The following is a 14,170-nucleotide window of genomic DNA, read 5'->3' as shown; positions in this document are numbered from 1 at the left end:
GCCAAAATTAGTGTTCTCTTGTTTGACACAAATAATCTCATTTCAAAATTTACTTTCTAACAAAAAAACCTCAAGTTCAGACCAATGAAATAGAACAGATGACCTAGAAATAAACTTACACAATCAGAGCCATCTAATCTTTCACAAAAACATACATCAGAGAACAAAACCAAACAAGACAGCCTCTTTAGCAAATCATATTGGATATCCATAAGGAATAAAATGAAGCTGGATCATTCTCTTTCCCTTGAAAAGTAAATTCAAAATGGATTGAGACATTATTAATGAAATACCTGAAAGGCTGAAAGTGCTAGAGAAAAACATGTTAACACACAGGCACAGGAAAGGCCTTCTTGAAAGAACTACATAAGCATGAGAAATAACTCAAAAAAATTAACGGAGTTGATACATTTAAAAGCGTCTGCACCTGAAAAAAATTTAAAAATCAGCAGAGTGAAGAGATATAGAAATGAGAACTGATTATTACTGTTTGGTTAAATACTGACAATACCTTCTAATCAATAAATGAATTAGCAGGAAGAAGTATAAATGATAATAAATATATGGAAAAGTGTTCAAAATCTTAAGCCATCAAAGAAAGAAATTAAACTACATTATGAGTCCATGTTACCCCAATCATAATGGCTATCATCAAAAAAACAAATGCTGATAAGAATGTAGGAAGAGTCAGTGGTGATGACTCACACCATTAAACCCACTTTCAGGAGAGTGAGGCAGGTGAATCTGTGAGTTCAAAGTCAGCCCTGGCCTATATGAGTTCCAGTACCATCTAGAAAAAAAATAATGTGGAAAGATAAACTTTGCATCACAACTGGTAGGAATATTAACTAGTATAGCCACTATGGAAGTCAATAGGGATATTCTTCAAGGAAACTAATATCAAAACTACTACACCATATGACCAAATATATCACCTGGGTATATATCTAAAGTATTCTAGGTTATCGTACCACAGAGATACCTGAACATCTGTGTTTACTGGTACACTTTTTTACAATAGTTAAGACGCCCATCAACAGAGAAAGAATAAAAAAAAAAATATACCACACAATGGAATCTTAGTTATAAAGAAAGATGAAACTATGAGATTTGTAGGAAAATAGAGTTACAGATCATTATATTAAGCAAGATAAATCATACTTAGACATATAATACATGTTCTCTCTCATGGGGACTCTAAATTTAAATTTATATGTGTGTGTGTATTTGTAGAATACAAAGTATAAAAAAACTTGGGTGATGAAGACTTATAGATGACAGGGAAGGATAGAAATAGGGAAGGTAAAGGAATATATGAGATATGAAAGACGAGAAGACTAACAGAAGGACAGAAGGAGATCGAGAAGAAAAAGGGGGTGTGGGGGAGGGTAGGAGTAGGAAAAAGAATAATGACACATTATGTATGAAAAAGTCATAGTGAGACCCATTATTTGGTATATTTAAAAAGTTTAAAAATCAAGTTGAGGAAGTGGCTCAGCTATGAAGTGCTCACTATGCAATCATGAGGGCCTGAGTTTGATGCCCCCCAAAGTTCACATTTAAAAAAAAAGTCAGACATGAATACACTCCTGCAATCCAATGCTGGACAGGCAGAGACAGGAAGCTCCCTGAAATTTGCTGACAAGTCAGGAAAGCTGAATTTGTGAGCTCACAATTTAGTGAGAGAAAACACCTGATCATCACTAACCTTTTGGCCTCTACATGCATATATACATGCATACACACAAACATGTATACATACACACAAATGTTTTAAGTCACTTAAGAGAGAGGATAACCTCAGTTTCCTTGTGTGTCAAATGGGAAATAATAAAAGTACTAACACTTATTTCCTAGTTCACAGAATCAAACAAGTTATGTGTAATGCATACTGAAGTGTATAGTAAAATAAAAATGCTCCAGATGTTAGTTTTACTATTTCAAAATTTCGTAGAAATAACATAATCAGTAGAGCTCTCCTGAAGACAGACTGTTTCCACTTTTGTTATGGAAGAAAATAGATACTACTGGCAGATTGTGAAATAGTCCATTCATGTCTGTTTTCTATAACCACCTTTCAAGTACTGAGCATGCTCTCCTTATCTGTTGTAAAAGGAGGAGCGGGCCCTTTGTTCCATCCCACCCGGCTAGCTTACACCCTAAATAATTACACAGAAACTGTATTCATTTAAACACTGCCTGGCCCATTAGTTCTAGCCTCTTATTGGCTAACTCTCACATATTGATTCAACCCATTTCTAATAATCTGTATCGCCACGTGACTGTGGCTTACCGGCATGAGTCTCACCATCATCCATCTTGGAGAGAAGAGCCATGGCATCTGCCACACTGCCTTCTTTCTCCCAGTCTCCTGTTCTATCTACTCCGCCCACCTAATTTTCTGCCCTATCAAAAGGCCAAGACAGTCTCTTTATTTAACCAATGAAAGTAACACATAGACAGAAGACCCTCCTACTCCACTTATTACTTTCACTGGAAATGTCATCACTTCATCACTATGTTCCAATGCTTCCAAATTTTCACCCCATTCAAAAACTGTTTTAAACAACTCTGAAGCACAGCTTCAATTTTCAAAGATGTAGTCATTTCTTACCACTTAATACCTTAAACAATAAAGAAGCTCTGCACTTTATTACATGCCAACTTGTAAAATTAACAAGGAACATTTTAAAAGTAGTTTTTAACAAAACACAATTTAGTAACCACAACAAGTAAGTGGCTCTTAGCTCTTTCTGAAAAATATCATCTTGTTGTGATCCACTCAAAAAAATAGATATACCAATTTATGAAACTTGAGAGGGATCATGCACCAGTTGCCTGTCTAGCATGCACAAGGCTCTGTAAACACTAAACAACAATACAAAAAGAACAACAGAAAGATAAAGTTTTAAACATATACAGCACCACAATTAAATTTAGAAGTGAAACACTGATGTGGGTTGCCCCTTTGTATGCTGCGAATATGTTTTATTATCAATGGTTAATAAATAAGCTGCTTTGGCCTATGGCAGGGCAGAATACAGTCAAATGGGAAAGCCAAACTGAATACATGGAGTCAAGGGAGATGCCAACAGTCGCCAGAGAAGCAAGATGTGAGGTAATAAGACACAAACCTCATGGTAAAATATAGAATAATAGAAATGGTTAATAAAAGTTGTAAGAGCTAGTTAATAATAAGCCTGAGCTAATAGGCCAAAGAGTTTTAATTAATATTAAGCCTCAGAGTGCTTTTTCAGAACTGGAGGGTGGGAGAGAAACCTCCAGTTACAAAACATGATAAAAAGTCATAAAAAAAAAATATAAAGCATATATCTTAAATATTCTGTAGCATCTCATGAATTCCTTCTTAGGATAACTTGAACAAAATCATACATAATAGAACACTGGTCTACTCCTACCTGTTCTAGAATGTGTATGAGTGCAGTATCATCACAAATTTCAAGGTGACTATTACTAAATGATCTGATTCAGATTTTACCTTCTCAGTAGTAACCTTAGAGAGATCCTTGTACAAAAGTTTTCGGACATACTCCTGAAGAGGAGGACGTTTCTTTCTCACAGTCTTTTCAGCTGGAGGTGGGTTGCAGTAGTAATACGCATTCTCTACCATTGTAACATACCGTGCATCAAGATGCATTGCTTGTTTCTTTCTCATCATTTGTTCCTAAAAGAAAATGTCTTGATTAACCAAAACATTCCATAATGCATGAAGTAAAAACACTTACCTTCTCTGAAAAGGCAATGGCATAGAGGCTAAATCCTAATGAGACCTTTTCAGTCACACTTCAAGTTGAAGTTGACCACACTAAGTTTTAAGACCTTGGGGGCTAATAGTTTTCTTCTCTGTAGAGATGGTCCAGATTAAATGGTAAAATACTGGATGACATAAACTCTAAGAAGGAATTTATAATCAGTTACATACAGGACAGCTCAAGTCAGAGTTGTACTTTTATTTGGTTTTTATTCCTTAATTTCACTTACACATTTGAGCCTTCTGCTCCTTAGGGTTAATACAGGCTCATGTAGTTATAAATCAAGTCACATTTATAACAGTACTCTTTTAATATTTAAATATGTTCTAAAAATTGTAGTAGCATGATAGTTTACATCCTGATAAGTTGAGTGATCGCCCCCACTTTAGCCTTGAATCTTATCACTGAGAACAAAAGTTAAGCTAGGAACAGAGAATCCTAGAATGAGAGCATTTTGGTTTCATTTGATGGTCATCACAAGAATAGTTTCTGCCAAAAAAAAAAAAACCAACAACAAATAAATTCACATTTCTTTATTTCAAATCTCACCAGAAAACTATTCAGCCTCAAAAGTAGACTATAAAGTAAGGTAGATAAAATGTCACAACCAAGGCATGTGTAGTGGGTTACATTATGAAATAAATGTAATAATGCTTAAAAAATTTGACGGCCATTTCAAAATCCTAATCAGCTAATCAACTTCTCTTCCAAATTAAAATTTAAGATTATATGTTATGATTTTTTCTAACTTTTAAAATCTATGTATTTTATATTATGGATATATGGAGTTGGACATATGCACATATGTGTGTAGTGCCTGTGGAGGCCAGAATAGGGTGTCAGATCTCTGGCAGCTGGGGATACAGGAAGCTATGAGTCACCTAAAATATGCATCAGGAACAAAACTTAGGTCCTCTGTAAGAAGAGCACATAGTTTTAACCATTGTTTCATCTTTTCAGCCCCATTTTTATATTTTTTTATGTAAAAAATAATTTTGGGGGCTAAAGAGATGGCTCAGTGGTTAAGAGCACTGGCTGTTCTTCTAGAGGTCCTGAGTTCAATTCCCAGCAATCACATGGTGGCTCACAACCATCTGTAATGAGATCTGGAGCCCTCTTCTGGCACGCGGGCATACATGGAGGCAGAATGCCGTATACACAATAAGTAAATAAATAAATAAATAAATAAATAAATCTTTTAAAAAATTTTTATGGTTTCTAGGTTATACTTTAAGTGTTTACATGACACATTAAAAATGGGTAGAAACAGCAAAACCAAAGGTGATTCCCACCTAACAGTACTGAGTACCTATTCATTTGGATAATTTGTTTTAGAGTTAACTTCATTTTCCCTTAATAAAAAAAATATTATTAATATGTGCATATATGTATATGTGAACATACACGCACAACGTGTATGTGGGTACATGTGTGTCACAGTATACGTATGCAGGCCAGAGGACACCTTTATGGAGTCAGTTCTCTTGTAATGTTTTGTGTAGATTCTGGGAATCAAGCTGAGGTTGCCAGCCTTGCATAGCGAGTGCCTTTACCCACTGAACTGTATTGCCAGCTCATTAATTTTTGTTTTGAACTAACTAGCAACAAAGGTCAAAAAATTTCTGTGGCTCTCTAGGATGGCAGTTCATTTGTGCAGTATGTTCTAGTTTAGGCAGAAATGCTTGTACTCAAATGGCAGAGGAAGACAATCAACATTGATTAATACTTTGAATCCTTGAGGTAAATCAAGACCCTCAACTTCTTACCAGGATCTACAAATCCTTACCAAAAGCACACTGGTCCTCAGGTGTGATTCTGGAGATCTGAAAAGAAATCGTCCACAGGTCTCCAGTAGAGTACATGCCATTTCAATATGATGATGAGAAAAGTCTGACAGAAGCATCTGGAATAATAAGAATGATGAAAAACTACAAAGACAACACATGAATTGTAAGAGAGAAAGAAAACAATACAAGCACCTGTGTGTAATAACATGTAATATGTCAATAGTGAAAATAAAGTCTACTTTAGTAGGTTTTATCGCTGAATATCTTGTTCAACATCAAATCTTTACTAAAAACTTAGATATGTTTAACATCTGTTTTCAGAAAAGAAAACTGATATCAAATTCTTTTCTATATTTATTAGATGCTGTGTATTTATTTTACTTTATTATGTATGTGTGTAGTTTATGTATATGTGTGCATGTATGTGGATGGCTTATCTTAAATGGAAAAGGGCTCAACTCATCAATAAAAAAAGAAATATAACTAGCTTATGAGATAAAAGAAAACAAGATTTAACCTCTTGTCTGGAAGAAACACATCTAACAAAGATACTCAAAGTTAGGTAAAAGATGGAAATCAATGTATCATGCAAATATCTAAAGCAAATGAAAGCTGAAAACAAACTGACATAGCTAATCCAATATCTTCTTGTTATAGTTTCCTTTCTGCTGCTATAATAAAACACTCTACATGTGGAAGAGCAAAGAGTTTATTTCAGCTTACAGGTTTTACAGTCCACTATTGAGGAGAGTCAGGAAGGAATTCAAGCAGAAACTTGAGGCAGAAGCCATGGAAGAAGGATACTGCTTGCTGGCTTGCTCACAGGCACGTTTAACTAGCTTTCTTATACAAGCAAGGACTGGGGGCTGGAAACAAGGCTCAGCAGTTACAAGCACTGACTGCTCTTCCAGAGAACAGGAATTCAATTCCCATCACCCACATGGCAGCTAACAACTGTCTGTAACTCCAGGATCTGACATCCTCTCACAGACATACATGCAAGCAAAACACTAATGCACATAAAATAAAAAAATAAATACAGTCCAGGACCACTTGCCTAGGTATTGTGTTATCCATGGGGGCTGGGTCCTGCTATATCAATTACCAACCAAGACAATACACCACTGACATGTCCATAGGCCAATATGATCTGGGAAATCCCTTGACTGAGATTTCCTTCTAGATTAAGTCAAAGTAACAATTAAAATAAAGTAGATTTACTTTAAGATAAAATGGAGTTTGAACCATCAAAAGAGATAAAGTAGGCAACTATGTAATAATGAAGTGAACAATTCACACAAACATTTAGCAGGGGCTGGGATACGGAAGTAAATAGCTCAGCAGGTAAAATACTTGAAATAAAGGGCAAATTTCAATTCCTAGCAATGTAAATGCTGAGTGGATATGGTGGCCACCTGTATTTCGGTGCTCAGAGACTGAGATAACGTATTCCCAGGGAAACCTGGCTAGCTAGAATAACCAAATCAGTGAGCACTAGTTTCAAGTGTGAGACCCATATTCAACATACAAAGTGAAGAGAGATGGAGGAAGATAGCTGGCATCAACCATGTCATTCAACATATGAAATACACATTCTTCTCAGGAGCCTGTAATACCATCTCTGAAACAGACAATATTCTAAGCCACAAAGTAAGTCTGAACAAAATCAAAAAAATATATAAATTATTTTTGTATCTTATCAGATCATAATGAAATACTATTAGACCACACATGCACTCTTTTTTTAAAAAAAAAATTATTACCAGGTGGTGGTGGTGCACACCTTTAATCCCAGCACTTGGGAGGCAGATGCAGGCGGATCTTTGTGAGTTCAAGACCAGCCTGGTCTACAAGAGCTAGTTCCAGAACAGGCTCCAAAACTACAGAGAAACCCTGTCTCGATAGATAGATAGATAGATAGATAGATAGATAGATAGATAGATAGATAGATAGATATAGAGATATAGACGCCTTTAATTCTAGCACTCGGGAGGCAGAGGCAGGTGGATCTCTTTGAGTACGAGGCCAACCTGGACTACAGAGTAAGTTCCAGGACAGGATAGGCTCCAAAGCTACACAGAGAAACCCTTCCTTAAAAAAACAAAACAAAAATAAAAAAAATCAAAACTATCTATTTATCTATCTGTGATTGATCAACAAACCAGAAGACAATTTAAACAAAAAGTCAATAAATAGGAACCAAATTAAGTATAACAGAAATGAAAAAGGAGGAGTTAGAGAGCAATGGCTCAGTGGTTAAGAGTACTTGCTGCACTTGCAGAGGACCTGGGTTTGGTTTCTAGCACCTACATGATTGCTCACAGCCAGTTTGTTTTGTTTTGTTTTGTTTTTTCAAGACTGTGTTTCTCTGTAGCTTTGGAGCCTGTCCTGGAACTTGCCCTGTAGACCAGGCTTGGCCTCAAATTCACAGAGATCCGCCTTTCTCTGTCTCCCGAGTGCTAGGATTAAAGGCGTGCGCCACCACCACCCAGCTGGCTCACAGCCATTTTTAACACCACTTTCAGATCTGATGCTGACCTCTGTGAGCACCAGATGGTGCATACACATGTAGGCAAATCTTTCCTATTCATAAAATAAAATCAATAAATTTTTTTAAATAAAAAGATTCCAGTGAAATTCAGAATATCATTATGGAATACTTTGAAACTCATATTCCAAAAGAATCTGGAAAATATACAAGAAACAAATTCCTAGATATATATCACACACCAAAATCAAATTCTAGGACACAAAGAACTTAAAAAGACCCTTAACCAGCAATAAGACTGAAATAGTAGAGGGCCCTTAACAAAGAAGCCCAGGACAAATTAGCTTTACTGCTAAATTCTGCCAAGTGCTTAAAGAAGAGCCAGTACTCACAGAACTGTTCTCTGAAACAGAAGGAACTACCACACTCATTCTATAAAGGCAGTCTCATCCTGATACTAAAACTGGATAAAGATAACAACAAAAAATTGTCTAGAACAATTCCCTTAATGAACATAGATATAAAATTCTCAGAAAAAACAAACAAACAAACAAACAAACTGCAAACCAGGCTAAATAGATGGCTCTGTGAGTAAAAGTACTTGCTGAAAAAGAAATCAGGAGGTAAAAAATCCATTCACAATACCTTGACAAACAAAGGTGGGAGGTAATCCAATAAAGAGAAAGACTTCTACAATGAAAATCTGAAAAGTCAATGAGAATTGAAGATGACACTGGAAGATGGAAAGATCTTCCATGAACTGGCAGAATTAATATGTAAAAATGATTATATAATTGAGTGCTGGAGAGATGGCTCAGCTGTTAAGAACTCTTACTCTTCCACAGGATCCAGGTCCATCCAATTTTCAGTTCCCACATGGTGGGTTCACAACCATCTGTAACTCCGGCTCGAGGGAATCTGATACCCTCTTCTGACTGCCAAGATATCAAGCATACAACCAGTGCCCAGACGTACATGCAGACAAAACACTCATACATAATAAAATTGATCATATAATTGAAAACAATTTACAGACAATGAAATTCCCATTAAAATCACAATAACATTCTTCACAGAATGAAAAAAATTTAAAATTCATATAGAAGCACAAAATACCTTATACAGTCAAAGCATTTATTAAGCAGAAAGAATGCTAAGTACCACAAACTCTGACCTCAAACTATGCTACAGAAACAAAGAAAGAAACAGCATGGTATCAGCACAAAAACAAACACACAGACCAATGGCCTAGAACAGAGGACCCAAAAGCACCCCCACACGCGTGCGCACGCACACACACACACACACACACACACACACACACACACACACACACATATATATGCCCACCTAATCTTTAATGAAAGTGTTAAAAACATAAATTAAGAAATCTTCACATGGTGCCAGGAAAATTGAACAGACATATCAAGGAACAAGGGTTCTGAGGTAATTGCTCCGTGAACCACATACTTTAACCTCTAAATTTAAGAACCTTAATTTTGGTCCTTAGAGCTTGCTAGCTAGCCTGTCTAGCCAAATGAATAAGCTTCAGGTTCACTGAAAATACTGTCACAAAAAATAAGGTGGAGACTGTAGAGGAAGACATCTAACATGAATCTCTGGCCTCCATATGTACTTGCATGCATGCCTTTAAACACACACACACACACACACACACACACACACACACACACACCACCTCTCCTCTCATACTATACAAAAAATAATTTAAAATGGATAGAAGACCTTAATATTAGAGGAAAATATGGGCAAAACTCTTCAACATACAGGCACAGGAAATAACTGAAAGGCACTCCAATAGCTCAAGAACCAACATTAAGGACTGACAAATGAGATCACACAACTTTAAAAAGCTTGCACACAGCAAAGGAAGTAAACACCAGAATGATTTGACAGTATACAGCACAAGTGAGAATCTGACAAGTACAATCTATAAAGTGCCCCCAAAATTAAAAAGTGAAAAACAAAACACCAATCAACAATTTCGCTAATGAACTGAATAGACAATTCTTACAGGAAAAAATACAAGTGGCTGAAAAATATTTGAAAAAGTGTTCAAAACTTTAGTCATTAGAAAAATACAAATTCAAACTACATCAAGGGTTAGAGAGATGGCCCAGCATTAAAAGCACAAACTGCTCTTTCAGAGAATCTGGGCTCTCACATGTGAGTGTTCTCACAACACTCACAGGGTGGCTTACAGCCATCTATAACTTTGGTTGCAATGCTCTTTTCTGACCTCTGCAGAGACCAGGCACACAGACTGTGCACTAGATACTCATGCAGGCAAAACGCCCACACACAAAAATAAATAAATCTTAAAAAAGAAAATTAAACCCCATTACATTGGGATTTTATGCCACCCATCAAAGTAACTATGACCCAAAACACACAAATTAAAAAAAAAAATTAGGACTGGAGAGATGGTTCAATAAACATTGTCACACCAACAATGATGACAGGACCTCCCAGCTATGGTACTGTGGACCTGAAATCCCAATGCTCCTACAGTCATATGAGAGGCAGAGAAAGAGACTCCCAGAAACTTGTAAGTCAGATAGTTTAACATGCATGGAAGCTCAACAAAGAGACCCTGCCTAAAACAAAGTTAAAGGTTGTCTTCTGACCTACACACCCAACCTGGCACAACCTCACCACCATCAACACAAGCACATACACATAGGTACTCACCTACACATACACAGAAAACAAATGACAACAAATGTTGATGAGGAACTGGGCAGAAGGAAATCCTTATTTAGAAGTTGTAAAAATACAGACTTGTGCAGTCACTATGGAAGTCAGTATGGAAATTCTTCAAAATAACAAAAACAGAACTGCCTAATGATCAACTATACCATACCACTCCTAACCACATGGCCAGCAGACTACAGAAATACTTCAACATACAACATGTTTACTGTCATATTATTGTATATAACAGGCAAGATATGGAACTCACATAGTAAAGATACACAGTAGAATTACATTTAGTTGTAAGAATGAAATTATATCATTTATAGAAAAATTAATGATTGTGTTAAGTGCAATAAGGAAGACATGTTTTCTATCACGTGAAAACTAGATTGAACGGCGTGTTTATATGTGTATATATGCAGAAAGAACAATGAGGGGGAAGAAAGAGGTCTAAAGAGGGGTCAGCAGGGAACAAGAAAACAACAGAACACATGAGAGCTTAGAGTTAATTATCTGGAGAGAGGAGGAAGACTAAAAAGAATGGGGAGGAGAAGGTAGTGGGGAGGGGTGAAAAGGAACTAGTATAATAATATATGAGTATGAAAATGCCACATTAAAACCTATTTTTTCGTATGCTAGTCAAAACTCTGACTTAACACACTAGGAGTAGGCTTTGAGATTTCTAAAGCTCAAGCCCAGCCCAGTGGTTCTCTCTGTTTCTGTAGCCTACTGATCCAGATGTAGACCTCTCAGCTCCTTCTCCAGTACCATGTCTCCCTGCACGTTGCCATGCTTCCTGTCATGACGATAATGAACTAAACCTCTGAACTGTAAGACAGCCGCAATTAAATGCTTTCCTGTTGAGGGATAAAGCTTTCATACACTATAAAGATTTGTCACTCATATTAGTTTAGTAAAAAACTGATTGGCCAGGCAGGAAGAATAGGTGGGGTGACTACACTAGAAGAATTCTGGGAAGAAAAAAGGCTGAGCTAGTCAGTCACCAGCCAGACTCAGAGGAAGCAAGATAAGAATGCCTCATTGAGAAAAGGTACCGGGTCATGTGGCTAAACATAGACAAGAATTATGAGCTAATTTAAGTTTTAAGAGCTAGTTACTAATAAGCCTGAGTTAATAGGCCAAATAGTTTATGATTAACATAAGCCTCTGTTTATTTCTTTTGGACTGAATGGCTGCAAGACCGGGCAGGACGGAAACTTCTTATAAATTTTTCTTTATAAGAGCTGCCATGGTCATGGTGTTCCTTCACAGCAATAGAAACCCTAAGACAGGGTAAAGCAGCCTTCACATGTAAAGTATTTGTTGAAAAATGACAGAAAACAAACATACAAATGCAAAACCCCAAAACAGTATGAAAGCTGGGCTTAGTGTCACATGCCTGTTATATTAGTACCTTAGGAAAAAAATGTAGTAAGCTTGAGAGACTCTCAAAAAAGAAAACAAAAACTTATGAGAAAGATCCCTGCAGATTAATTTGTACATATACTGATGACTATTTTCTTAAAATAAATTCTTAGAAACAGAATTCTATGTCAGAAAACATGTATACTTCCTACATAGATTTACACAATTCAGATTACACAAAAATGAATTAATATATTTAAAGAATCTCTGGCATGGCTCCCAGTCACTCTTAGCTGCCTGAGGTTTGCCTGAGATGTCTTCTGCTGGTAAGCACTCTCTTGAGACTCCCTAGGGAATATCTATAATAACTATTAGTATTTTTAAATTAAAAAAATACAGTTTAAGTAGAAAATTTGTTTTAGGAAAAAATGAATTTTAGAAAAAAATAATAATTTAAAATGCAGGTTTATCAATTCTGCTCTCAACTTTACCACACAAATTAGTGTTATTATTTGATTTCTAATTTAACTTCATTATGGAAAAAAAACACAATTTGAAGCATTTCAGTAACTCCATGCACATCTGAAGATATTATCTTGGTGTCACATATAATGTCAATTAGATCAAAGTTTGATAAACTGTTCATCAAACTCTAATAGGACTCTTCCTATCATTACTGTGGTTACTTCTTCATGTATTTTGAAGTCATGCTGCTAGATGCATAATACTTTCTTGGTAAGAAACCTCTCCATAAATGAGAGCAATTCTGTTCCGTATGCTTTCTGCCTCACACTTTGAAAATAGTTTGGTAAGATCAGTTTTCTTGACTAGTATTTATAAAGTGTACTTTGTTTTTTTATTCTAGCCTACTTTGTTTATCTTTTTAGAACCATCCCTCCTGTAGATAGCAACAAATTATTTTAACTAAGTATTGTACTTATATGGCTTTTACATGATATATTTTGTCCCTTTTTTAATTACTAAAATTCCTGAATTTCTATCATTTTACCATTTCTTTTCTACTTTACTCACATATTTAACAATATTCCTTTTTACTGCTCTTGACAAATTGATTTAAGTTAATCAAATGTTTAATCATTTCATTTTATCTATAACATAAATAAAACTTAAAATATTACAGCACCTACCTTTAAACAATGCAGTGTATCATTTTTGGTGAACATCTTAAACTTGGTTAGTTCTCCAATAAAACGAACAGTTTTGTTCTTTGTTTCAATGTTGATCTGGTCCTTTTTTCGTACCTATAAAGTAAGACATTGCTTAGAAATTAACATTTTGAATACTTGTGAAATGAACTACTTTAATATATTTTAATTCACTTCAAATATTTCAAATCAACTGGGAAAGATTTGTCTTCATATTATTTTAAGTTAAAGAAAAATTTGCCCATGTTGTCCATACCAGTTCTTGGTAGTACTTTGCAAAACTGCTCATGATCAAGTAATTTGGGGAACCAAGACATTAGTTTTTCTTAATAATTATTCTTAAGGCTTAAAGAAGACTTCAAAGTAACTCACTGAATTTAAATCAGTATTTCTCAAGAAATCTAAGCAATTTTATGCAATATTAGCCACTATCAATTAACAGTATATCAGATTAATATTTTAAGAACACACTTTAGGAAATGCTGCTTTAAAAAATATAAATGCTAAAAGCTCATTTAAGTGAAAAATATTTTCAGATGTTGTTATACTATGTATATTACAGATTTTGTATAACTCACTACAATGAAACATGCAATATATTCACTGTTGTTTTTATTACCAGAAATAATCATGTGTCAAAGTTCAAATCCATTGCAAATTTGAGTTCTACACTGATGCGCGCATTTAAAAATAATCAAATGTAGTAAAATTTCATTAAAACAGTATGATATAGACACATTAAGAAAAGTGTAATTAGTTGTAGAATTATATTTTCATAAATCCAAATTGACAGTCTAGAAAATTATTATGTAAACAATGATTATGAGATAGTAGCATCTCAATTCAGTGTTCTTTCCAGAATATTACCTACTT

General features: G+C 35.3%; 1 protein-coding gene across 3 annotated transcripts in view; it reads right to left on the bottom strand.

Moving 5' to 3' along the window:
- The window catches only part of Upf2 (UPF2 regulator of nonsense mediated mRNA decay), a 107,271-nt gene that overhangs the window by 37,913 nt on the left and 55,188 nt on the right, over positions 1-14,170 (bottom strand). For all 3 annotated transcript variants that reach the window (XM_085699094.2, XM_087896389.1, XM_085699095.2), the window contains exons 10-12: positions 13,280-13,393; positions 5,560-5,676; positions 3,500-3,685 (exon numbers count right to left, since the gene is read on the bottom strand). In XM_085699094.2, the coding sequence (XP_085555220.1) occupies positions 3,500-3,685; positions 5,560-5,676; positions 13,280-13,393 (417 nt within the window). The remainder of the gene's footprint in view (positions 1-3,499; positions 3,686-5,559; positions 5,677-13,279; positions 13,394-14,170) is intronic.

Source organism: Myodes glareolus, chromosome 14 (genome assembly GCF_982192425.1).
Source record: "Myodes glareolus chromosome 14, mMyoGla1.1, whole genome shotgun sequence".
Classification (NCBI taxonomy): Eukaryota; Metazoa; Chordata; class Mammalia; order Rodentia; family Cricetidae; genus Myodes; species Myodes glareolus.
The sequence above is the reverse complement of the archived record's forward strand: the minus strand, read 5'-3'. Positions and strand labels throughout refer to the sequence as shown.